This window comes from Colletotrichum aenigma, assembly GCF_013390185.1.
Source record: "Colletotrichum aenigma strain Cg56 chromosome Unknown KSG_Cg56_contig03, whole genome shotgun sequence".
In the NCBI taxonomy this organism is placed as follows: Eukaryota; Fungi; Ascomycota; class Sordariomycetes; order Glomerellales; family Glomerellaceae; genus Colletotrichum; species Colletotrichum aenigma.
Genome location: NW_023500909.1, coordinates 2,521,737 through 2,549,233, shown reverse-complemented (window position 1 = coordinate 2,549,233; position 27,497 = coordinate 2,521,737). Strand labels below are relative to the sequence as shown.

Here is a 27,497-nt window from a genome sequence, read left to right as displayed (position 1 = left end):
ATGGTGTGTAAAACTGGATACGACAGGACGACGATACGGTTTCCCCTATTCTCGGGGCCTTGTGACGCAACAAGGCTCGTCATACAGCAAAAATCGGCGTTTGGGGCGTCCGTGGCTCTAATCATCTCATGAGAGGACGTCTGCAGGGGTCATACAACATTGAAGACTTTTTTTTTCGAGCATCAGGGAACACGGCGGCTGGGCTTTTTGAAGTCTTTTTCTCTTACTTTTTTCACTTTTGACTGGGCTCTCTCTGGAAAGGGCCGAGACGGGATTACGCCGAGTGGTTATTTCTCCATTCTGAGTACTCTGCAGTCTATGGACATAGCTGCGTGGCATACGTACATTTGCACCAACCTGTTTACCCAGTTGATGGAGGTTTCTGACGGGCTCATTTTCTGACGGAGATGCGCAGCGATGATCTTACGCGCTGGCATTCACAGGCGTGCCAGTAATTGGTAGTGTACTATTAGGACCTTTTGTCTACTTTTTTATCTCGAGCGCTCCGAGGCATGGGCGTAGGAATAGTCCTCAATACAGGTCGGCTGTTGCAGCCTAAGCTATAAACTAGTCCCATTCCGTGGTCCAGCCGTGAAGAGGTAACAAGAACAGCCAAGACGATGCACTGGGCCCGCTCAGCTAGCAAAAATGTGCGTATGGGATTCTGACGAGAGATCTACATGCGGATGCATCATATCTTTTCAGGGTGCAGACATGCCCCTCTTTCACCTCGTATTCCGTGCAACTGGGACCGATTCGTGTTTGCGGGGTGTATATGGGGTTCAGAAGGAGCCTAGAACACTTGGGAAGACCGGATCGCACCGATGGGATCTACAACCGGTATCCACGTTGAGTCTTCGTATTTGGTGTCTTGGATTGCTGTGAATGGGATTGTCTGTTTTGGGAAGTAGCTGAGGGCGCAAAGGTTCGCTGGGTGTTTATGCATTCCGGCAAACGCCCACTTTGATAACAGCATCACATACTTGACCACAATCCGTGAAAGAGCCTCATGATGGTTCTTGGCGCCTCCAGCTTAATTTCATATGCCCAGACAAATATCAATTGCTGCCCAGATGCCCAGACCTGCCAGCACGAGAATAGAAGCTTGGCTTGGAAGCAGCTCAAAGGTCATGTGATTCGATCTCCATCACGTGACTCTTCGGGAAAACTACGGAAGAAGCGGCAGGAAGCAGGGACCAGGCAGTGGGACTGTGACGCCTCAGCTGTGCCGGATGAACGTCAAGGCGACCATCACTCGGGAACCTGGTCACTTCTCCCAGCCTTCAACATCGCCGACGGAACTGCACAACAATCGGGCGCAGACGAAATCTCCATCACACCGCACCGATCGCAACTCTCTGTGAGGTTGCTTTCATATAATTAATTACGACGACCGAACAATCCCCTTCGCCCCGAGTCGTCGGCGACCGCGATCGATCCCCGACCTATTCGAGCTACCCACCCATCCCGGACGACGCAATCATGGAGGAGGAGCGCCTCTGGAAGTTTCGCAAGCCGGAGTGGCTTAACAGCATCTGGGCGCGCAACTTGGGCGTCTACGGCGCCGGAGCTCTGGTGAGCCTTTCCCCCCTTCCTTGATTCCCGATCCCTTCCCCAGCGACGCTGACGTAGCCAACCCGGCTGCGCTGCGTCCCAACTCCCATCCACCTTCCAGGACAACTCGACCGCTAACCTCCCTCCGCTTCTGCAGTTCTCCATCGCCTTCTACGTAATGCTCGACTCGGCGGTCTGGTCCAAGTCGGCCAAGAACGGCTCCGACACGCACATCACCTTCGTCGACTGGCTGCCCCTCATCTTCTCGTCGCTGGGTATGCTCATCATCAACAGCGTCGAGAAGGCGCGGCTGTCGGCGGACAGCTTCTCGTACAGCGGCAACGGCGTCGCGTGGAAGGCGCGCGTGGTGCTCTTCCTCGGCTTCGCGGCGCTGGCGGGCGGCATGGCGGGCGGCGTGACCGTCTTCGTGCTCAAGTTCGTTGTGCAGGACGTCGGGATGCCCGCGCTGGGCATGGGCATCGAGAACGTGGTGGCGAACGCGCTGGTCGGCCTGAGCAGCGTCGTGCTCTGGATCAGCCAGAACATGGAGGATGAGTATAGCTACAACCTTGCCCTGTGAGGAGGAGCCAACAGTTCCCGAGGGCTAATGTTTGTAGGGACGGCGGCGGCTGGGGACGTGTCCCGCAGGAGTCGTAACCTGGGGAAAGAGAGAGAAGATGAGAGAGAGCATGATGCTGTGTTTGTATGAGGTTATCAACGGGAGATTGCGTCGAACGGAGGCTGGCATGTGTAATTATAGCACTGGATACCGGGGCGCATGGGCTTCTCGCGGCATGGGAACTAGCTTGCATTTCTTATGTGACCCTTTTCCTTATTCCCCATCATTGGAGTTCCGTTCAGGGACAGAGAGACGATGACATTGTGACTGGACGGACGGGCAGACGCTTCAAGAGTTTTTGATTCGAGTTGCAGCGCGCGGCTGTGATTTCCTCTTCGTATAAGTCGGCAAATTTCAAATCCATTGACAACCGACTGGCCCTGGAGAACGTGAGACTGTACCTCCAGAGAAACATAGGCGGGGAATGTCCTATCCGGATGTGAGCTCCAGGCGCACAACGGACGCGGCCGCGAAGATACATGGAAAACCATGGCGTCTGTTCTAGTGGGCAAATCATAATGATGACAACGATTGTTGGTAGTTGTCATGATGAGAAACGTCGCTGGCGGTAGTCAGCTAGTCGAGGCAAGTATGTGTATAAATATGGAGTTATTCCGGGTGAGAACCACGCCAAACCGAATGGTAGTCATATCGTCGACGTCTTCAAGATTCATATTTAAAATGGCCTTGGATGCAAGCCCAAGACTCGCGATCATCGCTGCTCGACAGCACGGCCGGAAAACGAAGTTTGCAATTCTGCTGTTGCTCCCTTCATTCTGTCTTATTCGAAGGCCGGATAATCCAAAGACACAGACGCAGGTGAAGGGGTAGTAAGCAGGTATTATGATAAATTCGTACGACGGATGTACAGCATTATTTTGTGGATATCAGAGGGCATCATCGCTATCACAATCTCATTAAAGAACGCCTGAGGCGGCTGGACATTGCCCCTTTGCCTTGTTTGAAGGCACCTTGACTGGCTGTTATTTATCAATTATCATGGTTTATGCCTCATTTTCATCCAGCTCACAGCAACTTGATTGACTCGGCCACATTTGGGCCCACTGTTGTCGTTTGGTATATAAGCAGTAATCGATTCACGATATCTGAGCTTTCCCAAGATCGATAGACCATGTCTTGTTCAACAATGAATTCCAGGCCGAGTCTAGATGGCGCAAGCATATGCTGATGAACCTTTTCATGCCTGGGTTTCATATATCTCGCTCAGTTGTTCTACCCTTTATCCCTATTTCTGGCTAGCTATATGCCTGAATACCCGTAGGTCGAATGCTGTGTGGCTGACCGACACAGGCTGCTCCTTTCTTGCCTTGTCCAAATGCTTGTTTGACACTCAACAGGATACTGCATGGAACAAGTTTGGTCGGATTGGCCTCAAAAGACGCGATCCATTCCTCATAGTCCTTTTATATCTCAGTATATCAATTGACACCTTCCCTTCTAAAATGCCCTTTGCTTTCAGTCTCGGCTTGCTCTTTGTTCGGCTCACGGCTGCGAAGCACCCCCAGCAAGGGCATAGTACCGGGCTGAGGAGAGAGGCATAAAATATCTTCTTGCGGTGTTCTCTGATTACTAACAAGCACACAATATAGCTGAGTACTCACCTGACACCACTGAGTATTGCTACTCAACTTCGCAGCTCTAACAAAATTAGGCCTCAAAATATCGAACGAGCATCTCTAGTATGCTATTTCTCAGACTATGGGTCTCTGTCTGCTGTTTATTACATCAGGAATAAAACGACGCTGACAGGAGCAAACGGAGAGCGCATACACTTCTTGCGTGAGGTGGCAGGCATGGATACATAGTTCGATGAAGATGATCAAGTTGTCACTGCACCAGCCAAACGCAGTGGAATTAGTCCTATCTCTAACACCTTTTCCCAGCGTTCAGCATCAACGTGTTATATACCAAAGTTAGGGTACTCTGAAGAGACCACCCTTAGTTGGTACCCACATTCAAGTCCTCTTCAAAGTTCATTCTACCTCTCCAACCCAATATGGCACGACGTTATCTATTTTATGTATGCCAGCTGTTATAACTATCTAATCTCGGGCCCTAAGACTCCCCGATTGGTTAGCGTCGGTCAACATCACCTGCTATAGCACTCGCGGCTGACTATCACTCGGTATTTCTGGTCACGAAGTATTCATCTCATTCCGCCATGTCACAAAGTGCTTGGTTCCAGATTCACACCTGCCAAGCTCAGGAGACGTAGTTTCGTGAGAGCAACCCAGCAACCCTTGAAAACGGGTCAAGGTTTACATCAGCACGCGCTTATACGCACCTAGGCTATTGAACGTGAGTTCGATTGTGTTGCTCTAGATAATTGAAAGTCGTGCTACAACATCTATTTATTTGCTCGGATTGATAACTGATGAAAGCCACCGGCTTGGTTGTACACCGCGAAGGCTTGTCAATGTCCAGTCCCGCCCGCATACATGAAACACGCCGGCAGAAAAGCGTGGGAGCTTAAAAGATGGGTCTTGACCATTTGCAAATGCCGGACTCTCCGTCAGAAGCCTGGAGGAAGAGACGGGCAAGCTTCGGACATAAGGAGTAGTTGGAAAGTAGTATGTATTAATATCACCACTACTATTCAAGATTTTTGCTAACACAGTGAGGTGCCGTTACGTATTAGTTCTTAAGGTTTCTCAAGCTACCATAGAGTTACCAGCTTTGACGAAACGAAAACTGTTTATCGCCTTACACAGGAAGGCCATGCCTGTAAAGCAAGGTACAGTCCTCTATAGCCTAATTAATAGGCTGATCAAACGTGGGAAAACAGAAACAGAGAATTTGAGATATACTATCAATCTCATGACTACCGTGCGTTGCATTCTAGATGGATGTTGCTTCTCTGTTGTAAGTCTGGTCCTTAGACAGAAAGCCCTCAACCCACAAAACAGCAAACTCAACCCCAACAGTCGGCAGAGTGGTAACATTGCGATGATTCAAGTCTCATCCTCGTTGCTGAGTTTGCAACCAAACCTATAGTGTATTGTAATCAGAAGAATATTCCCGCGATTCTTGTAATAGTTGAACAGCGTTATGGTGAGTGTTGAATAAACCATGATGTCGTCTCCTAGAAAACTTCCCAGACCACCAGAAAATCCTTTAAATGTCAAGGCTGACTTCCTTTGCCCCTAATTCTAAATCTTCACCGAAATGAGAATGGAAGAGCCGATGCGAAAGGTCTTACGGCCGTGTTTCTGCGGCGGTGGTTTGCAGATTGGTCGTCTGCTGTGTTCCTAGTCTGGACGAAAGTATTCAACTGGAATACAGAGAAACCAGATCAAGCTAATGAGCTGCTACGGGCTTCTTGCGAAGATGGTGATACCACTCTTTATGAGTAGCGTAGGTATGCAGCTGTGATCTATAAAACTGCCGCTCGGAAGCCCTACATCGTGTCCAGTCCCTGAACATCTTAGGTTGCTTCCTCTAAGTTATATGCCGCGGACTGACGACCGTACATCACATTCTCACCATGGACAATACTGTGCATAAATTTACAAAGAACAGTGTATACTATCTTGACAGCAGCATTCTTGACACTTTTGCGCCCCGCAAGCATTGGACTGGAACTGCATCATTTGAGTCTCTCTTACAGTTCGCAGTTAAGAGCACATCCCCTACGTTCAGGCATCTGTTTGAAGTTCGAAGACAACGACCATCGTCATCTTGCCCATGGCCGGCAACTCCATTATCCAAGTATCCGTTTCTGAATACTTACAATAAGAAGACTGATTCAAGACTCCTGGCTCAAGACATGTTAGGGGTATGACCGATCACTACGTTTGAGTTAGTTGAACCCATAGACACAAATCTATAGCATAACAATGATTTCATTGGGCTAACTCTCTTTCTAGCTTAGGCAGCTACACAATATCTCATTTATTTTACAAGACGTCCTGCTTGACGACTGGAAGTTAAGCAGGATATTGTACGCCTATATAAAAAGCGAAGGGGGAAGCATAGAAAGAACAGTGTGCAGCAAAAATGTCTCTTGGCTCTGTGTCCTGTTTGAATAGTCCTGTGGTGAGTACTGCTTCTTCCTCACGCTGCGGATCGGTTCAGAGGCACACCACATGTCGCAGTGGTCGCCAGGCCGTCCATTCTATTCATAAGTACCAAACACACCGAAAGAAATATCTTCCCCACGAGCATCGACTCGTTGGACTATAGGCGTACGTCAAACGCGGGATACACCCACCCTGCGCCTAGGCTCTGGCGAATACGCTTTCATGGATACATCGTGGCTGGGAAGAGTCAAATTATTGTCGCAGAGCACATCCGTTTTATAGGCCCCAAACCACAGGTTCACGTTGTCTCTGTTTACACACGACAAACCCCCACGTAAACCGTCTCAAGACTTTGACAGCTCATTCCAATCCCTCATTGTTAACCTCAAGTCATCTCATAGAAAGCGACGCTACTCTCCCGCTTATCTCAACCTAAACACACAAAGTTCGACCATCTTTTGACAAGTCACACCCTGACCCGGAAGCTTTCCCCGTATCTCCCTACATTACCCCTGAATCCCAGTCGCAAAAAGCCTCATCGGAACTTCATATCCCCTAAAACGGGCAAAACGAGTAAGCATAGACACACATCTATCCATTTCAAAACATCAACACGGCCCGGCCCGGCAAAACCCTGACACTTGCCAGCCTGGAACCACTCGGATTCCAACCACCAAGTGAAAAAACAAAACAAAAAAGCGTTGGGTCTGACGGGTTATCAACACAGACAGAGACGGGACCTTAACCCTCCTCCCCTGCCGGCCCGAATGAATCGTACAATCCCAACGGTCCTAGCACATGTCTAGCCGTTCAAAGTCAGATGGATCGTCTTATCCTAACCCTTCAAAACGTTCGTACCTCCTTGCCTGAAAATTTACTTCACCGGATGGCATTCCGACTCGAGGATATTCCTGAATACGGGCGCCGCAGAAAAGCACAAGAGAAGAAAAGAAGCATTCCCTCCGTGGGCTCAGACCCCTTATGTCTCACTAAGAAAATAAAAGCCGCCGCCACATTCAGGAACTCTCCAATCTGCAGCGGCGGACAAGAATAGAGATGTGAGGAAAAAGAGACAGACGTGTCTCATATACACTTTGGTCAACAATCTAGCGGTGAACGGGAGGCAATGAGCACAAAAGAAAGGCAGATTTGTTGGGGACGGCCAGGCTTGAGGGCAAGGCGAAGAAAAAAATCTTTTACTTTCCCACCACGGGTGACAGTCTGGACTCACCGGGCGAGGAGGTATGAGCGCGCCGGCATATCAGAAAATTTTCTTCCCTCTCTCTCTGACGCTCTGTATCATGCAGGCGTTGAAACATTCTGCGCCGAACAACAGGAATGAATCCTCTACAGCCTTTGGCCCCTTCCGAAGCCAACTGCAGAACGCCAGCCGTCAATCGGCAGGTGGTATCTGCCCTGAACCCGGGAGCTGCCTCCTGCCGATCCTGTTGGGCGGGAGATGGTCCCTTAGGGCCAGCGACTTGCATGGACGGAGGCTTGCGTGCGGTGCCACGACAAGACGCGGCTCGCAAGCGGCAACAACAGCAGCATCTGTGAGGCACGTGGAGGGACCTCATTCAATGGCCGCGCCTGATTCTTTGCCCTCGAGATCAGCAACGTCTATCCCTTCTCGAGAAGAAACGACGCTTTCCGTTTGGCGATGAAGTACAGCAGCACTCGCTTCAGCACTTGCATGAATGGGAGGCGGCTCCCTTCGGGTCTCACCGGTGTTTGGTGGAGAGTCAAACCGACCGTGACTCTTTCGAGAAATAAGAGGTTGATCGAGACAGATAATGGGCTGAAGATTCCACGGCGGGAGTGAAACAGAATCAGCCACCGGGACGCGTCGCTGGCACCATCTGGACGGGCCACTACAGCTGGGTCCCGGGAAGGCTGATGTGCGTACCGGAGACAAGGCGTTCTTAAGGCAACTCGATGATGCAGGTGAAGGAAGCAATTTCTATGGTTGTGACACAAAGCTCTGCAGCACAACATCCAACATCCCTCAGAAGGGGCAAAAACAACAACAAAACTGTGTTGAGCTGCACCATGCTGGGACCGCAAGGATCGGGGTTTCACCCCTCTCTCTCTCTCTGCGGTGTTGGTGATACGGGTTTAGCTCGAAATGCAGGTCGCTCAAAACAGACGGGAGGCACAGCAGCTTTTACGGCTGTCCAGTGAAGTTCGTCCTCGTTCGAGACCTCGTCATGCAGGCCGGTAGCTGATCGCTGCGGTACGGACCTCGGCGGGCTCAAGAGTGCGGCCGTGAGTGGATTGGCGATCTCCGAGAATCTGTGATGGGCAAGACCGGTTTGGATCCTGCAAGATGTTTTCGCAGGGGCAAGATCATCCATGGGTCGTACGACTTGGACCAATGCCGGGACTCTTGCGTGTAATGTGTGAAAAATTGACAATGATGAGTGCAATCAAAGACGAAAGGGAGCGTTGGAGGTGCCGTCAGATGATGAGGGTTGCTGCATGGTTGCAAGGTCCAGGTGGTGTGTACATCCTGAGCAGCCTGGCCACCATCACTTGTGACAGAATGTATCGAGAAAGAGCTGCACGTACCTGGTTGAAGATTGTGCCCCTAAGGTAAGGTGGCTCGCAAAGAACCCTGTAACCAGGCCGGAGCATTGAGGCCATCGGCATGGTTTGAAGATCCCTGAACGGGGTTGAGAACTCGATGCAGGCTGGAAGTAAATGGCTCTTTTTCGCCCGCAGCTCAACCGAACATCCAAATTGTCGACGTTACATCTGAGAACACACTAGGTGATCCTCCTGTGTTGTAAGTGAACGCTAGGGATTCGTATCTGACGCAGGCTGTCAAAGTAGCATTTTTCCGTCTGATATGCGTCCATACAACCTGGCTGTGGCGGTCGGTGAGAAGCGAAGGCCTCGAATCGATCCAAGCTTCGGACAGGGATTCACACCGAAATATCTCGGTGGCTTCGGGAGGTGTGTCGTAAACCCGTCACGCACTGCTATGAGCGTTCGGGCCTCTTTCTCAGAATAGATCGTAATTTACCGCGGTGAACGGAATTGAGACCCGGCCAAAGACTAAAGCTCCGTCAACCAAGACGGTTGCATCCGACAATCGAGTCCCTGGCGATTCATGCCTCGTAAATCGATGTGAGATGTCGATATTACCAAGCAGACGTCGCCTGTTGCTAGCCGTTGGTGGCTGGCGCTGTAGTTGCTACTTTCTGCCCAAGACGAGTTACTTGCAGTCAGCTGAAGTACCATGTGACAGTTATTGCTTAAGCGGACCAAGAATGTGACCGATGAATTGGCTCACTGAACGTTCGCTAAAGTGGTCTGAACTAGGCTGGTGAGTGGGCTTGAAGACTCTCGGAAAATTTCCTGCAAGTCTGAAGCCGTATTGGTCTTGGTGAGCGGGCGGCTTTCACGTTGTCATTTCATCTTATGTTGTGCCACATGGTGGAACGGCATGCTCGATGAGTCGACAGACAAGACCACATCTGACTTGACCTAACCCACGCGTTCAGCCGCCCACTGGCGTGGTTGGGATGTGTCAACTCATTAACCTTTCGCCTCAGAGTAACGCGAGGTTGAAGCTGCACTGCTGACGTCTGACTCGAAGCACAGGTGCAACCAACTACTTGCAAGATAATTGCCATAATGATATGTCGTGTGAAGCACGTTTTGTTAGAAAGACCCATTTCCGTATTATTTGCAACAGCCATTGAGTGAACTCTTCACGGCCCCGGGATGAACGGCAAGCATTTGCAGCGCTCCATCAGTAACTTGGAACCCGGTGACTTGATAATGGGTCTTGATTGCTTGCGCGGGGCCTTCACCGATGAAGGCACCGGTCCAGAAATGTGGGTAAGAGGTCGGAATGCCGTGTGATGATTTGGCTCTCCGTCACAAAGCCCCATTAACCTCGCGCGGCTGCAGGCGGCCGTTGCAACTTGGCATACCCATGGCAAAGGGCGAGTTGGTATCCGACGGTCCAATGATGAGAGCCGCAATGGCTGCTCTGACCATCGTTGTGTCTGTGCCGCAACGAGCTAGCAAGTTGGCCCTGCTGTTTTGCGGTGTTGGTACGGGATGTATTAGATCTCTCCACTAGGAACCGCGAGAGGGTGTGACGAAAGGGAGGAGCAGCAGCATCGCCGACTGGGCGAGAGCAAGCCTCTCTTCCTCTTTGCAGCATGCTTCCTTCTGTGAGCTTCGCGCAGTGCTCTGTTTCGGGCATTGTGGTCTCCACCCAAAAACCGTGTGACATGGTATCCGCCATGTCCTCTCGGTCATGGTGCGCCGAGGGATGGGAGATCTGGCTCCTCCGGGCCCGGAGTTATGGACTTCGGCCGCGTGCCGTTGTAGGGGTCAGGTCTTCCTGCGGACATGTAACCTCGCATTCGGCTCGAGATGTCCTCTTCCGGAGGCTTCTTGGCGGGACGTCTGGTGAGGTACGGACAGCTAACGGCAACTTTGGCACAGGACCACGGGAGGCCCACCGGCCGTTCGTTGGGGGGAAGAACCCCATGAACGCGGCGTCGAAAACAACCCATGGCCCCTCTCCCCAATCCCCAATGAAGGCTAGACAGGTTGGCGACGGGATGGATGGAGGGAAGTGCTAGGGCCATGCGGCTGCGTGTACGTCGAGAGGGACTCAGTGACGAGATGTAGTGCATTACCGCTCGGCTCAGGGATTCGGAGTAGGTCGACGGGTGCGCAGCTCTTGACAGGGGGGCCGGATGGGAACTTGCACACGGGAATGTCCAACGACGAGCTCCGTCTGTGCGTCTCAGCCAACAGGAATGGAGCTCTCCAATATGTCCCGCAGGCCTGGACTGCTGCAAGTCAAGGCGAGACAAGGCCGTGATCAAAAAAGCGCAATGTACATGAGGTACAACAAGTGTGAGAGCAAATGCAACCTTGGAGCTCACGTGGCCTGCGGAAAAGACATCGGATCGGACGTATCAGCGAGATCATGTAGATGGACAAACCCAACGCAGAGGTCGAGGCGGTCTCAATGGTTGGTGGCTGGACCGCCACCGAAGCCGAATGTGATCGGCCCCTCGGTAAATGCGAGTTGAAATAAGACTTTTGGCAGCCAACGGAATGGCGTGTGCAACAAATAAATACCGCAGCGAGAATGCCGAGTCTCGTCGACATATCATGTAGACAGCAGACGTGGAATCACTCGCAGTGACAGGCCCATCCAAGGAATCTTGAATGCGGTGCGGAGCAGAGGTATGCGGGCAACGATAGAGAGGTCTGCGATTAGTCAGAAGGCGTAGAGGAGCCCACTGCACAGCAATAAGAGGCTTCATGCCATCCAAAGCAGCCAATGGTGGACAGGGTACGGCATGGCAGCAGAAGGCCGGGGATGCTAGATTCTTTGCTGTTTCCGCAGTGGTTGTGGGATGACCTCAGCCCAGACTGTGGGTAGGCGTGTTCAGGCGTGAGAGGCCTGTCGAAGAGGATTGGAAACGTCGTCAGATCTGGAGATCAATAATCAACAGAGGCTAACGACAGCAGTACCCAGTTGGCAAGCCGCCCCGTCGGAGGTTTCACTTCGGTAGAGACAAGGCACCGGCTGCAGATTGGGTGCCGGGACGGCGGGGTGTCGCCGGTGCGTGGTATGGGTGGTGGTGGTTGTTGGTCGTAGTAGCAGCGATTGGGTGGTAGCGGTAGCGGTAGCAGTAGCGTGGTGGTACCTCGTTGACGGACAACGCTTGGTTTGGTTTGAGGGCTGCGCGTACGATGACGAAGAAAGTTGACGAATGGATCTCTGCCGTGGTAGCAGATCTTGTCTGAATCTTTCGTGTTGTACCTCAGGGAGATGGAGACGCGGAATGCCTCAGAGGTGAACCTGGCACGACGCTGGCATTTTGCATGGCACTGCTTCTGGCGCATGGGCAGCCGTCGTCGCAGCCGTTCGCTCCTGTCCCTATAGCTTCCGACAACGAGCGAAGACACGAGAAGTAGCGACGAACTTTGACGTCGATGGAGACAGTACAAGATGGTGCTGCCCTTGCCTGCCACATGGGGTTCGAATAGCAGTTCCTTGGTTCTTTTGGGCGGTAGTGCACCGGCCGGTCTAGACGCTCTTCCTCGACCATCGTCTGCTCCTCCAGGCACGCAATTTTTTCAACGACGGCCTCTCGCTTGCTTGGAAAAGGCCGGGTACCATCCGTATCCGCGGGCAATCTGTAGGGTAAGAACCACAACGCGGCGAGGATACTAGGACAGGCGAGAAGCAGACCCGGAGTCGGGAAAAAATGATCAGATGCTGCTGACCTCTTGTGGCCCAGGTGAACCTAAAATCGGTCATTAGCGTCGCATGAGAAAGGTCATGAGACCTGTTTGTATCCAGAAAAAGACGAGCGAACCCTGGGGCTGCGGTGCAGGCACGCACGTCGGCCCCGTCAGGCCAGGTGGTGTATAAGTAGGTACCCTCGTTAACAGGTCCCACCCGCCCATCTCGCGGGCACTTCAGTGAGTGGACGAGGTTCCTTCCATGCCATGGAGCCCACCCAATACTGCCCACACTCTCTCATTCCTACCCATCGTGCCGTACCTACCTAGCCCACCCGCTCCCCATAGCCCCTAGTCTGAGCCCAGTTCTCGTCCTCAGCATCCCTTCCTATTGCATTGCTATTGGATGACACCTGCGCCGCTTGCTACGCCGCAGCATGTCACATGCTTCGAGATTAGGTAAGCCATTGGACATCCCCAATCCAGTGAGTGGCCCTTCCCGACACACCAACACAACATGCGATTCTGTGGCCGGCGTGTACAGGCTTCAGTAGCAACCTCGCAGGGGAGCTTGCCAGGAACAGGAAACACACAGGTCATTACCGCCCATCTGTGGTATTTTGAGACATGAGAGGCTCAACTCAACACGAGCTACTCGCCCAGTGATATTGGCTGCAATGCGGCTCTCAACACGCCCGCCTTTGCTTGTGCTTTCTGCTTCTGCTGCTGCTCCTGCTCATGCAAGGTTTGGACGCACGTTCTGTTGAAACCCAAGCGCCAAACATACGCAGGAGCTTGGACTGGCCATGACGTACAAACTTCGGAGGAACAACCGTTGCATCCGTTTGATCGAATTTTGCTACCCTTCCTTTTCCCCCCTGTGTCTAGAATTTCGATACGTGGCAGTGGAAAGCAGCCAGATGTTCGACAACTGGCTACACTTAGTTCGGTTGGTAACACGAATTGGTGTCCAAGGATCTGGCGAAGCTCGATCCTGTCGGCCAATGGACGTCGAGATAAATGCCTGTTCTGACCGACGACACAGTCGACGAGAAGGTATCGATCAATGATACTGTTGCCCGTCATGTATGCCATTCGTTTCGTTTCCCTCTTCCCATGGACCCAAACCCCGCTCTGATTCCCACAGAGATGAAGATCCCGCCGGCGTGGAATGGAAGATGCGACCGGTTCGTCCCTGAACTCCACTTGGACCTGACCGAACCCATTAGTTCGAGTTGAACGGACTTCTATCGTTCTCCCATCACCAACTTGCCGTTGTACACTGTCGAGAGTTCTCTTGCTGCGGTACACAGTACTTGTCGACAATGAACACCCAACATGGCGGGGCCCACCACCCCTCTCTCCCCTCCTGAACAACACCAACTCCTCAGAGTCAATGCCCCGCACTTGTTCGTTTCCTCCACACATGGGCACGTCGTCATAGGACTGACTGCGGCGTACAGTCCATGTCTCTTTGGCGGGGTCGGGCATGCGCCCAGCACTGCGATGGCCATGTAGATAGACAAATGTCTCTAGCCGACGGGCGCCGATGCTGCCGTACATTGATTTGTGAAAAGACACACGCTCAATTCCATCAGGCCAAGATGCAATTGCTCAAATCCCCTTTCTGCCCCCGCCGGACTAGTCTTCCGGAGTACACAACGCTGGTGTAGGCGGCAGGCCAGAAGCAAGACACGGGGGAGGGAGCTCTGACCAGCACCACCACTACACATCCCCTGGCCCCCTAGCCATGCTCTTCTATCCAATGGTCCATGGGATAGCTGGTCGACATTGAAACTAGAGGGCACATCCCTGCCCGCGCATTGCAACATGGTCAGAACAGACGTCAGAAACCATCTGGCAGTGTGTGGCTCTATCCTGCAAAGGATGGTTTGCTGAGAGTGACTCCCGATATAAAAAGAAAGAAAATATCTGATCATCCTGGCCCTCTCGATATTCAACGACAAGGGGAGCTGCATTTGCCCATGGCTGTGTATCCGTATTCCCAATTGAGGTCAGTTTGGTAAGACTCTCTGACCAGGCTAGCCGCCGTGCCACAATTGTCCTTGCAGAACCAGGGGAAGGAGCAGGCAGGGCCAGAGCTCAACCTTTCTTGACATGAAGTTTCTGCATGTGATAGCCAGTAAAACGAGCATCGAGAAGCTGTCAATGAGGGTTGTTGGCGGTGCTAGCGAATAGTCTGTGTGATAACCGGGCGACACATACCTGGCCCTCGTTGCTGAGGACAGTGGTGATCAACTGTCAACCTCCCAAGACAAAAGACTAGGATGGAGGATGAACTGCGTTTTCAATCGCGACCAACTTGGTCAATTGGCCTCGAGTCTGCAGACGCAGGACTTCCATCGGTTCTCGGAGGTGGCGATACCCAACCCTGTGGTCCTGCGGCTGGCTTGACACTGCCTTAGTTCTCCGGGCCGGGACATTCGTTGTTTCTGGTGCTGGGAGTTGCCTGCCAAACGGGCGCAGGGCCGATCCTAAATACGCTTCTCCCGAGCTTGCTTTTTGATCGCCCAATGAATGCATCAAGGAAGCTTAAAAAACTCTGAACCGGAGATGAGCGAACGAGCGGCTCTGACGGAGGACGTCAAATTGAACGGGAGGAACGGACAGAACAGAACGAAGGAGATTCGGGGAACGTGCGGGCAGCGGGAATGGACTTTGGACCCTGCAGAATCGGATACTCAGCAAGCAGGTCGGCCCAAGTTCCAAGAGCCAAGTCCCAACGCACGGCGCATTGGACCTTTGGTTAGTGCATGGCTTGATCCCCTTGGCTCGTGTACAGGTCCGGTACGCATGGGAGGACCCAGCAGGTCAGCTGGCCAGAGGTAGTCGACAGTACTGGGGCGAATAGGAGCAGGCTAGACGTAAGGTGGTGGATACGGGCCGTCCTAACCAAGGTACGTGGGACGAAAACAAGAGAGATGGGACAGGGAGCGAGAGCAGACTGCAGACGATGCGAGTGACGAAGTCGAAGAGGGACGGGGTCAAAGAGACGGGCACCACGTGACGCGCTGCTCTATTCAAGACGTGCACGTGGAAGGCATACTCTTAGAAGACAGGGAAGTTGCGGCTGGTCAAGTGTCTCTCTCCCTTGAGTCTTTTACTGCGTACTGAGGCAAGAGCACTCTCGAGTTCCATCCTCAATGTTGCCTGCCTGCCTCCACTGGCCTGGCTGTTTCCTTACAATGTAGGCAAGAAGGCACGGATACATCAGGTACCTACTTTAGGTAAGGAATTGGAGGTACCTGCCTACCTTATATTAGATAGGTAGGTACACTGACTTGAGATCACCTGGAAAGTGGCTGCTGCAAAAGGTAGGTAGGTACCTTGAAGTAAGGCAGGTGCAGGTGCAGGTGCAGGTGCAACAGGTGCAGTCATGGATGCCTTTGGAGCCCCAGCTGGCTGTCACAACCTGACAGGAGGCCGCAAGCACGAGCGGCCATTGGGTTTTTGACTTCCGCTTGCCGAGTTTTAGCGCCTGCCTCCCCGTCTCAAAAAGAGCACATGAGCACGCCTGGTGCAGCGGGTCCTTGTCTAGGGTGGTCGACAATAAAAGGCTAACTCGATCTCGGTGCGCTGCATCTGCTCAGCCTAAGCTGCGCCTGGAATTGTCTTGAGGAGGATTCTCATTTCTTGGACTTTGACGGGGACCGGACTGCTTACTTGCTGTTCTGAGTTCTGACCAAACTGCCCCTCTGTTAGGTTGCCTTTACTTTTGTTGCGTGTGGCCATTCAGTGTTTGTCTTGGCCGAACGCAGAGTAGTTGTGCTGCTGATCCGTTGGTCAACTTTTGTTCAGCCATCGATCGTCTTGACTCGCATCACCTCTCCGTCTCTGGCTTTCAGATACCTCCTCGTCAAGCTTCACATCTCCAGTATTCGCCCCCTTTTTTGTCCACCACCTAAATTAGAGGTGGTAGGCTTGAGCCGGCCGCCTGGAACATTTCCCCTCTCTTCAACGGGCAGCTTCCGGCTGTCAAGCATCTCCCGCGTGTATCGCATGCTACGTCTGCATCTGCAACTACGTCCGCAGTCACCACCAACTTAACCGTCCGTAAGGTACCTTACCTTATTTCAGCTCCCAAGTCTGCCACCACAAACTCTACAGACCATTGTCTACATCAAAAACTCACATCGTCACCCGACCGACTGGGGTTGAAGCGAACGGCTTGCGTCGATAAAACTCGCCGGCCAACCGTCCAAGGTACCTACTTAAGATCGACCCGACGTTTTTGTGCAGGGAAATCAAAATTGGCCTGGGCTGGAAATTGACTGAGAGCCTCCTTCCACGTCCCAACCGCCAACGCCCCGAAGGCTACATTACCGCACTGTACCGTTCCCTAGCTTGACCTTGGATCTCCGGTAGCTCTCGCACGGCGCGCCGGCCTATCTGACCTTGCCTCAAATCCTGGGAGAGCCTCCGCCGCCCCTCACGCCTCCGCGTGTGCACCTCACTCAAAAACCATCCATACACTACCCTCCACGCGGGATCTTGCACGCAACCTTACTCCCTTACCACCTGCTGCTGCAGTATTGCCTACATACAATTACCGTTCCAGTCTGTGTGTTCCTTCGGTGCTGCTTGCGCGACAACGGTACCGAGCCGCCGCCGACTGCTACCGTGGCGGAACAGACTTCCAGGCCACCTTTTACCTGGTCACCCGCGCTGTCATCTGCTACGCCACCAGCCTAAGAAGTCTCAGGTACAAAGTACAGGAATATCAACCAACGTACAAAGAAATCTCTCGCGCGCGCTCTCTCATCTCTCACCTTGGGCTTGCCTGAACCTATTTGGGTGCACACCGACATCACCGTTCCATCGCAGCGTCTCTTCCGTCCTAGAACGTTACGGAGTGGATTAAAGACAGAGACAGAGGCAGACACAGAGGGAGAAAAAGCAAACAAGACACAATCTTCTTCTTCGCCAAGATCCCAATTTGAGAAAGCTCGCTGTGCTGGAGAATCTGCCAATTGAAACTCGAATTGTCATATCCAGCCAGATATCTATCTATCTGACCGGCAGACAGCATTTCAGTTGGACATTTTTAGTTCGATTCAGTTGATACTGGACATACTGTTATAGCTCTCTCTCTTTCTCTCTACCATTCACCCCCTGGCTGGCGACTTTTCTATTTGATTGAGTTGTGCAACTCTTCCTCACTTGTCTCTTTTTTTTTGCCTTTTTTTTTTTTTTTTTGGCACCAAACCACGAAACCCAGCAGCAGCAGCAGCAGCAGCAGCAGCACCAACGCCTCTGCCACCCCTGGCCCTGTCGCTGGACTTGGGACGCACTCCGTCATTCCTCGTCCAGCTGCGCGCGCTAGTCTGCCCTGCCGTGTGGTCCGCGAGGCCTCAAGAGCACCACACACCCCGGGCTGCCCCTCCTTTCAAAGTACCTCCCTACCCTCTGCTACCACGGCCTTGACCTCGACCTGGCCTTGCCGCACCAAACATTGCCTACTTCATCCCTCTCCACCACCGCTGCCTGGGTCCTTCTCCCACCAACCAACCCAACCTGCTACCCACCTCGCGCTTCTAAACGGCGTGACAACATCCTCCTCTTCCCACCTCTCGGCACCCCGACCTCACCACGCTCGTCGTGCATCGTTCTCGCCCAAACGGTACCCGTTCGCCATCCCTCCTCGACAACCGAATACACGCCCCTCGAAAAGAACCGTCCTCGAAGATCTGCTCCAATACTCACGATCCTCTTTTTTTCTCCTCTTCTTCTTTCTTCCCCGTGGACAGACAACTAGCAGCATTCACCACCTGTCCCTCTCGTTGCGCCGGGCTGCACTGCAGACACTGTTCGGACGCACCTTGCAGCCACCACCCAGAGCTGCCCGATCCCATCGCCCTCTTTCCTTCCTGCGCGGCAAGCATTCTACCTTCGTAGACAATTGCCATACCTTGTGTGTGTTGACCTTGTTGTGAGTGCTCATTTCCTGCCCTTCTCGTCAAGTCCTAGACCCAACCTCCCCTCACGCCTGGGCCCCCGTCGTGTAGCACGAGGCAGAACATCACGATCCTTGAGCCTGGCCCAAGCCTGCCCCTCAGCGACGTGCTGTGCCGTCATCACCACATTCCCCCCTTCCCTCCCCGTCCCTTTGCACACCACAAAATCATACACCCCCCGACCCCGACTGGGCCAGACAGCAGACAGACAGACACCACAGCCCACCGCAACCTACCTTACTGCAACGCACCTCACCTAGCAGTTCTGCGAGAAGCTCTGCACTGTACCTTGCTCTGTCTCTAGGCCCGTCGTCACCAGCTCATCTACATACGAGAACGTGGTTTTGCCTCGTCCTGGCGTGACCTGGTTTCTGCACTGAGCTGGGCGACGGGAGACAGAGAGAGAGAGAGGTGCAGCGTCAGGTCTTAGTGTACCTCCTCAGCAGTTGCCTCGCAGTTCTGGCCTGCTGCACGTACCTGGCAGGTTTTTCCCTTTGCCTCTGGCCAGAGAGCGAAAATCACCTCACTGCAGTACGGTGCTGCATGCATAGCGCATCTACCAGCATACACCACCACCACTCCCACACCCCCTCCCTATTTCCTGTTCTTCTGCCACTACCTACCTCACCTCTCTCTGCTCTGCCTCTGCCTCAGTCTCGCGCTCTCGTCTGTCCCGTCAAGTCCTGGCCAGTCGTCTTCTGTCCCGCTGCTACCTACCTACACCTACCTTACCTTACCTTACCTAGCGACCTTACTCATACCTTTCCCTCCCGTCCTGTCGCCTTTGCTCCTAACTTGCCACCACTCGTCTTGCATCGTCGCCATCATTCATATTCCCCTGCCCTGCCACTTTCTTTCCTCTCCCTGTCAAAATACTTCCCGCCCCGCACCCCTCGTCTGTCATCCTCGTTCATCATTGCTCGTCCCACGACACGCCCACACCCTGCCCATTCCCGCTCTGTCAACGACGAATGACCTTTTGAGCGTCCCTACTGCATCTCTTTTTCTTTTCCACCTGCTAATGACAGCAATCAGCTTCCGAAAGGTTGCACCTCAGTCTCGAAATTACCTCTGATCCTACGTCCCTGGAAACACTGAGCCGAGTCCCGAGTCAAATCCGCTGTCGGTGCCGCCTTCGTCTTCAGTCCTACTCGCGACCTTACCTGCCTCTCTACCTTTTGGTCCTCGAAACGACCAATTGATTCGTCGACCCATACTCTAATCTTCGTGCAATTACTTTTGCACGGATTTCACATCAGCAAAACACAGTCTCCGTTCCCTGCTGCCCATCACGGCCCGCCGTCGAGTCTCGGATCTGTTACCCCTCACTCTACTCGACCTCAATCCGCCCTACGCCGGCCATCAATAGCAGGGCTTAAGCCGTGCTGACAACACCTTCTGAGCTATGGCGCAGAATCGCCCCGCCGCCTTCAACACTCTCAGGATGGGAGGTAAGCTGCGGCAATTAAATCCTCCCATCGGTTTCGCAATGCTAACCCCCCGCTGTAGAGGTTATTCGCGAAAAGGTGCAAGATGGAATAACTGGTGAGACGAGGGATCTGCAGTACACGCAGTGCAAGATTGTTGGCAATGGCTCCTTCGGCGTCGTCTTCCAGACGAAGCTTTCGCCCTCAGGAGAAGACGCCGCCATCAAGCGTGTTCTCCAAGACAAGAGATTCAAGGTCCGCGATTCTTGCGCGTCTGTGACGGGCACACGCTAACAATTCGACCAGAACCGTGAATTGCAAATCATGCGCATCGTCCGTCACCCTAACATTGTCCAACTGAAAGCCTTCTACTACTCCAACGGCGAACGCGTAAGAACACTTGAAGCGCCTAGACGGGAACAATTCACTGACTCGACACAGAAAGACGAGGTCTACCTCAATCTCGTCCAGGAATTCGTCCCCGAAACCGTGTATCGCGCGTCGCGTTTCTTCAACAAGATGAAAACGACGATGCCCATCCTGGAAGTCAAGCTCTACATCTATCAGCTCTTCCGAGCCCTCGCCTACATTCACTCTCAGGGCATTTGCCATCGCGACATCAAGCCCCAAAACCTGCTTCTGGACCCCACATCAGGCATACTCAAGCTGTGCGATTTCGGTAGCGCAAAGATCCTCGTCGAGAACGAGCCGAACGTGTCGTACATCTGCTCACGATACTACCGAGCCCCAGAGCTCATTTTCGGTGCCACCAACTACACGACCAAGATTGGTATGTACCCCTCAGGTTATGCTTCCACCCGTAGCAATTCTAACATACCCTACAGACGTCTGGTCCACTGGTTGTGTCATGGCTGAATTGATGCTCGGACAACCGCTCTTCCCTGGAGAGTCAGGCATCGATCAATTGGTGGAGATCATTAAGGTGCTGGGCACACCAACTAGGGAGCAGATCCGCACAATGAACCCGAACTACATGGAGCACAAGTTCCCGCAGATAAAGCCGCATCCTTTCGCTAAGGTCTTCCGGAAGGCGGATGCGAACGCCATCGACCTCATTGCCCGTCTTCTCGAGTACACGCCGACTGAGAGACAAGCAGCTGTTGAGGCCATGGTCCACCCATTCTTCGATGAGCTCAGAGACCCCAACACGAGGTTGCCCGACTCCCGGCACCAGAGCGGTGAAGTCCGCGACCTGCCCCCGTTGTTCGACTTCACTCGTCACGGTAAGTAGCTTTGACTCTGAGACCTGACATCGCTTCTAACAATGCCACAGAGCTCTCGATCGCGCCGAACCTGAACCACCAATTGGTGCCTGCTCACATCAAGCCTGTCTTGGCCGGCAGGGGATTGGACATTGACAATTTCACTCCGATTCCGAAGGCAGATATGATGGCTAAATTGGACTGAACAAGCCGAGGTCATGTCCAGGGACTCAGCGCACTCGTGGATCGTTCCCGACTTTTCTCGGCCGCAAACCCACCGTCCGACCAGCGCATAATGAAATCGAGTATGCATGGACAGCAAGGCATCGGCCTCTCCTCGAACGCGGACCAAGTGATGATTAGATGTTGAACGTGGAATGACGATTAGAAGCTGGCTGCGTCGATCGCTCGAAGGAACAGTTTCGTTGGCGAAGGAATGCGAAGATGTCTCGTGCTTAAGAAGCGGTGGCTCTTCGCGCTGGCGGAGAAGAGGGAAAGGCAAATATTGGCCCATCGAGGCGTGTCTACGGGTTGTGCATCATGTTGCTTACCATTTCCATGGGAGGCTGCATTGTCGCATTTCGCAGGAGACGGCGTTCTAGACCACGTTCTGGTGCATGACCTGAGATGGCTCTCACATTGTCCTCCCCTCATTCTTCACGAACAAAAAAAGGCTTCCTCATGCTACGGCAGGCGATTGTCTGGACGGTGCGGCCTACCCTTTTTCGTCTTTTCATGACTTATTATGGTCCGGCGAGGCCGCATTGCTTGTCAGCACTCGGAAGATGCGTGGTGGACATATACTGTTGTAGGTTTGAACTCTCTCATGGATGTTGGAGGGCGGCTGGAGGGTCGGGAAGCCCGCTCCCATAAGTCGGGGATCGTGGGCGGTAGGTCTGGATTTGGTTTTAGGCATGATTCCAAAGGAAAAAGATTTCAGCTTTCTCTGTTTATTCATGGCAACGCAATGACGGCGAGCCAAGCAGGTCAATTAAAAGGGTGGGACTGGCTACTTTGCTCAGACATTGGGGAAGAATGTTGCTGTCGTTATGAACCGGCTCAAAGGGGCCAAGTAAGATCAATGCAAGGCTGTCACTCGGATTCTATGTGGTGTTTGGCCGCGAACGTGCATTTCCAAGGGCAATCTCAAGATCCCCCAAGTTCGGATGAGAGTGATGCAGATGCGTGTTTGATTGCATTTGTAGCTGGGTGTAGCGGTACTTGCCTGAGCCTGTTGAGTGAGGCGATGTCGGGGTGGTCAGGGAGAGCTGTCCTCGAAAGGTGAGAGGGCCACCTGATATTCTGCCTCAGGCAACAATGCACCAAGCCTACCACAAAGGTGACATTGAACGGGTCAATTGACGCGCGACGGTTCAGCTAGCAGGGGAAGCTCGTGCCTTCCTTCTGTAACTTTTTGACGTGGATCCCGTCTTCTCGAGGCTGCAGCCGGTACGGAAAGCCTCACTTCAATTCGCCAACCCATCTGGACTCAGACTTGCTTTCGACAATTGCAAGCAGCCTTCACTGAGATACACAATGGGTGACTACGAGCGCAGACGCCATCACGGCGGCGGTGGCCACAACAACAGAAAGAGAAGGTACAGAGGTAAGCTTGTTTCGCCCCTGTCTTGTTTCACCGGAAGCTCACCACAGGCCTCTTGCCGATGACAGACGATGATGACAACGATCACCGACAGCAGCGCCGAAGAATCGATTCCGCGCCTCTTCCTGTGAGGGTTCGCCGACAGCTGCTGTCCCTTGCCGAGTCTCCTCTCCGACGATGGCACGAAGAAGTCCAGAGCATCGCACACGTAGTCGCTGATAACACCGAAGACACGGAGCTGCGCGAGAGCTTCATTAGCCTCGTTCTCCAGCTTGCGCTGGAGCAGCCGCTCAAAACGCCTTTCGTTGCTGGTGTCATTCTCCTGGTGAACACCCTCAAGCCGGAAATTGTGGGCGAGATCCTCGTCAAGCTCAGCGCTGCGACACAGGAAAAGATCGAGGCCGGACAGTGGAGAGACGTGAAGCTTTACTTGAAGCTCCTGGCTTGTTTGCAGAGCTCCTTGGACGGCGAGGGAATCTTTAACGTGTTGGACGAGCTGTTCAATCGCGCTGTAGACCTGCAGACTGCAAGCTCAGATGACGTAGGGCCTTCCATCACTTGCGACAAGAGTACGAGCTAATAGTCCGCAGACAATTGGCACAGAGCTTGTCAAGATTATTCTTTTTACGATTCCCTACATTATGGCTGCCGCGCCCGGACAGTGGCAGCAAAAGGCAGCCGATCTCATGGAGAAGACCGACATCATTGCCTCCGAACCCCATGCGCTCCAAGCACTGATCGACCCATACCTTGCGGAGAAAGATGAGCCAACTGGGTCAATGAGTGTGATTGCCCTGCTACAAAAGCAGCTTCACCAGGAGGCGGCGAATAACTGGGAACTCTCGTGCCTTCCCAGACCCTGGAAGCTACCGCTGGAGGAGATTGAAGCCCAAGAAAAGCTTGACAATGCCACCAAGCACACCTTGCCAGCCATCACTGTTCCCGAGAAGATCATTGCTGGACCTCGGCCTTTGTTTCCCGAGGTCTATTTCTCGGTGTATAGCTCCCAGGAAGTTGGGTCGGTACCTCCTGTCACAGACATTGCCTCTTCGCTGATTCGCGATGGTTTGGTTGATACTATCAACATCCTGGACTACAATCGCAATGTTACTGCTAGGTACTTGATTGATCTCGACTGCTACTTTTCCGACACTACCTTCGTCAAGCGAGCCACTCCTTTTGACAGGCTGCGCGACATAGAGTCTGGCAAGTCGACATGGAAGCCTGAGGACGTCGCCGTCGACGCTGTCTTCTCACAGCTCTTCCAGCTTCCCACGCCTGAGCATAAGCTTGTTTACTACCACTCCGTGCTGACCGAGGCTTGCAAGATTGCGCCGGCAGCGATTGCGCCCAGTTTGGGCCGTGCGATTCGACACATGTACCGCAATTCCAGCCGACTGGATCTTGAGCTCTCGCAGAGATTTGTCGATTGGTTCTCTCACCACTTGAGCAACTTTGGCTTCACCTGGAAGTGGACAGAGTGGGTCGATGACGTTTTCCTACCTGACATACACCCCAAGAAGGCGTTCATTATCGGGGCCTTGGACAAGGAAATCAGATTGAGCTTCGCTCAGCGCATCAAGGGCACTCTGCCTGAGCCGTACCAGCCTCTTATCGGCCCGGATAAGGAGAAGGACGTCCCTGACTTCAAGTTCAACGACGAAAGTGAGTACCCTCTTATCATCTCCCCACCATTCATGAATCTAACCGAGGGCGAAGGCACCCCGTTCTCGGCCGAGGGACGTGAAATCGCCTCACTTCTGAGACGCAAAGCCCCAGATGAAGAGTTCCAGCCTATCATTGAGAAGATTCACTCGCTTGCCATAGAGCACGACCTGGACCCCTTAGTGACTAGCACCGATGTCTTCGTCACAGCCGTCTGCTGGGTAGGGTCGAAATCTCTTAGCCATGTCCTGGCATGCATCGAACGAACCAAGGATCGGCTCCTTGACGTGGGTGCGGCGTCTGAGGCGGCTAAGGCCCAAATCATTACCGCAGTCATGTCATACTGGGCTGCCCAGCCTGGTGTGGCTATTTCCATCGTGGAGAAGCTTCTCAACTATTCAATCTTGTTGCCTCTCTCAGTCATTGACTGGGCATTAGTGAGCAGCAACCATATCAACGGCCAGTCATCTGGGGACTCTCTGGCGCAGACCCATGTTTTTGAGCTTGTGTTTGGAACGGTCGCCAAGGTCACAGGTCGCGTCCGACAGTTGCAGACAGAAGCTGATGCAGATGATGAGGCAAAGGAGAGAGAGGTCAAGGCCATGCGTGACCTTTTCAAGGCGATGGAGGATGCTTTGGTGAGCTGGGCCTCTGGTAGCAAGGACGAGATGATGGAGGAGATGGACGGAGCGGGTCAGCGCGACAGTCTTCTCCGGCGCTGGGGCGAGCGTTGGCTGCGCGTCTTCCGACGTCGGGCGGCCATTGAAGAGGCGTTTATCCTGGAGGCTTCGAAGGACCAGACATCTGGAGGAGAAAGCGCCTCCGTCTAATTCACCGTAGAATAACCACACTTGGGCTTGGGGACTAAAGAACAGCTCTGCAATTTGTAACATTATCGAGAAGAAAAAAAGGGCCATTGATTTTGGGATTGACAAGGCGAAGCTCTGATCACGGGAGATCGGGTTGCTAAATAGCTTACATATATCTCGTTTTGCGCAAACTCGGTGCTGCCTGCGCGAAATAATATGAGAGACTGGAATCTCTCGAATCGACGGGACCTGAATGGTAAAGTAAATCCAAAACCCCCCCACTGGCACACCCCTGGCGCTAGATGCTGGTGAGTGCGGGGCAGTACCCAGCCTAGCAGTAGGCACTTTTTGCGCTGCGTCACTGATTGGGCGACGCACTACAGCGGGGGTTAAAGATTTCTGCAAGGCTGACAGCCATCTTCAAAAAAATTTAGATGGAGAATGGTTCGTCGGCTTTTTGCTCCAGTACCTGCCAACCGACGAACTGCACACGCCGAATAAACGCACGAACGAGCTTTCGCTTTCTGAAGAAGGCTGAAGACCCTACATACCGAGGACCAGAAACCCATAGCTCTCATCAATTCTTACGAGAGACAGCCCGAAGGCATCTCGGTGCCAATCGCCCAGAATGGAGTCCTCGGTGGCCCAGGTGAAGGTCAACTTCACAACGACGCATGAAGACCTCCAGCTCGACGAGAGCAAGAGGCAACTGATTGTGCCCGCAGGTTTGCAGCACCAGCGATACCCAGTCCCAATGGCATGAGAAACTAACTCCCCCTCGCCCGACAGACATCAAGCGATATGGCCTCTCGAGGATATTGAACTCGGAGTCGATGCTCAACACCTCCTCCCCGGTGCCCCTCGACTTCCTCGTCAACGGAAACTTCCTCCGCACGACCCTCGAAGAATACCTCCAGTCCAACGGCCTCTCCTTCGAGTCCACAATCACCCTGCAATACGTCCGCTCCCTGCTGCCCCCCGTCTACGAAGCCTCCTTCGAGCACGACGACTGGGTCGCGGCCGTCGACGTCCTCTCCGCCACCTCCCCGGCCGGCATCTGGTCCGGCGACGCCCTCCCCCAGGGCCAGGACCGCATCCTCTCCGCCTCCTACGACGGCCTCGTCCGCATCTGGGACGGCTCCGGCCAGTGCCTCGCCACGTCCGCCTCGGCCCGCGCCGGCGGCCACTCCAAGCTCCTCACCGACGCAAAGTTCCTCTCGTCGACGCAGCTCGCCTCCGTCGGCCTCGACCAGAAGGTCATCCTCTGGAAGTACACCGAGTCCGCCGACCGCTTCACCGGCGACCTCAAGCCGACGCTCGAGCTCCACGGCCACAAGAAGATGATCAACTCCCTCGCCGTCCACGGCCCCTCAAAACGCCTCCTCACCGCCTCCGCCGACGGCCGCGTCGGCCTCTGGGCCGCCTCCAAGAAGGACTCCCCCGAGGTCGACGCCGACGATCTCCCCGCCAAGCGCGCAAAGACCGTCGCCGGATCCTCCGTCTCCGTCCCCCAGCGCGGCGCGAAGGCCATGATCCCCGCCCACGAGGGCTCCTCCGCCACCGCCGTCGCCTTCCACCCCTCCGACCCCACCGTTGCCTACTCCGCCTCCACCGACCACACCCTGCGCACCCTCGACCTGACGAACGGCAGCGTCGTGAGCACCCTCACCACCATGCACCCGCTGCTCTGCCTCGCGCCCATGGGCGGCGCTTCGTCGCTGGTCGCCGCCGGCTCCGCCGCGCGCCACGTCACGCTGCTCGACCCCCGCGCCACCGCGAATGCCACCTCGGTGCTCACGCTGCGCGGCCACGCCAACATGGTCTCCGCGCTCGCGCCGAGCCCGGACAACGAGTACTCGCTCGCCTCCGCGTCCCACGACGGCACCGTCAAGATCTGGGACCTGCGCAGCGCGCGGCCCGCGACCAAGGACGAGGGCGGCGGCAGCGTCAGCGAGGCCGTGTACACCATCTCCCGCGAGTGGCTCAAGGGCAAGAAGGTGCCGATGGGCGGCGAGGGCGCCAAGGTGTTTGGGCTGGCGTGGGACAAGAGCTGGGGTATTGTTAGCGGTGGTGAGGATAAGAAGGTGCAGATCAACAGGGGGAGAGACCTCGTTTCGTCTTAGGAAGGCATGTAGAAAGGGATGTTGCGAACAAAAATGTCGATTTTATGTGTATAAGTGGTTGGGAAAAGTTTGGCATTGAAGAGATAGCTATAGACTACAACAAAGAATAATACCCCCCGCGAAAAAAAAAAAAAAGAATCTTCAGAAAGATTTTGGCCGTGGTCTCTTGTCTATAATTGACATACTGCACCCTTGAACTCCTCGCCAAACAAAGCTAGCATCTTACTCCGC

General features: G+C 53.7%; 4 protein-coding genes across 4 annotated transcripts; all 4 read left to right on the top strand.

Annotated features, from left to right (window-relative positions):
- Nucleotides 1-1,482: 1,482 nt before the first annotated feature.
- VPS68 (Vacuolar protein sorting-associated protein 68) lies at nucleotides 1,483-2,134 on the top strand (the record flags this gene model as incomplete). Its single annotated transcript, XM_037319918.1, has 2 exons — nucleotides 1,483-1,575; nucleotides 1,712-2,134. 2 exons carry the CDS (start codon nucleotides 1,483-1,485, stop codon nucleotides 2,132-2,134), a joined length of 516 nt encoding a protein of 171 aa, XP_037180547.1.
- A 17,687-nt stretch (nucleotides 2,135-19,821) lies between these two features.
- gsk3 (Protein kinase gsk3) lies at nucleotides 19,822-21,271 on the top strand (the record flags this gene model as incomplete). Its single annotated transcript, XM_037319917.1, has 6 exons — nucleotides 19,822-19,867; nucleotides 19,926-20,098; nucleotides 20,150-20,233; nucleotides 20,285-20,633; nucleotides 20,689-21,087; nucleotides 21,138-21,271. The coding sequence occupies 6 exons, from the start codon at nucleotides 19,822-19,824 to the stop codon at nucleotides 21,269-21,271; spliced, it is 1,185 nt and encodes a 394-aa protein (XP_037181114.1).
- A 1,331-nt stretch (nucleotides 21,272-22,602) lies between these two features.
- On the top strand, nucleotides 22,603-25,164 carry cbc1 (Nuclear cap-binding protein subunit 1; the record flags this gene model as incomplete). Its single annotated transcript, XM_037319916.1, has 3 exons — nucleotides 22,603-22,672; nucleotides 22,720-23,210; nucleotides 23,260-25,164. 3 exons carry the CDS (start codon nucleotides 22,603-22,605, stop codon nucleotides 25,162-25,164), a joined length of 2,466 nt encoding a protein of 821 aa, XP_037180549.1.
- A 607-nt stretch (nucleotides 25,165-25,771) lies between these two features.
- Nucleotides 25,772-27,266, top strand: YTM1 (Ribosome biogenesis protein YTM1; the record flags this gene model as incomplete). The annotated part of the gene is made up of 2 exons (XM_037319915.1): nucleotides 25,772-25,868; nucleotides 25,933-27,266. 2 exons carry the CDS (start codon nucleotides 25,772-25,774, stop codon nucleotides 27,264-27,266), a joined length of 1,431 nt encoding a protein of 476 aa, XP_037181476.1.
- Nucleotides 27,267-27,497: the final 231 nt, after the last annotated feature.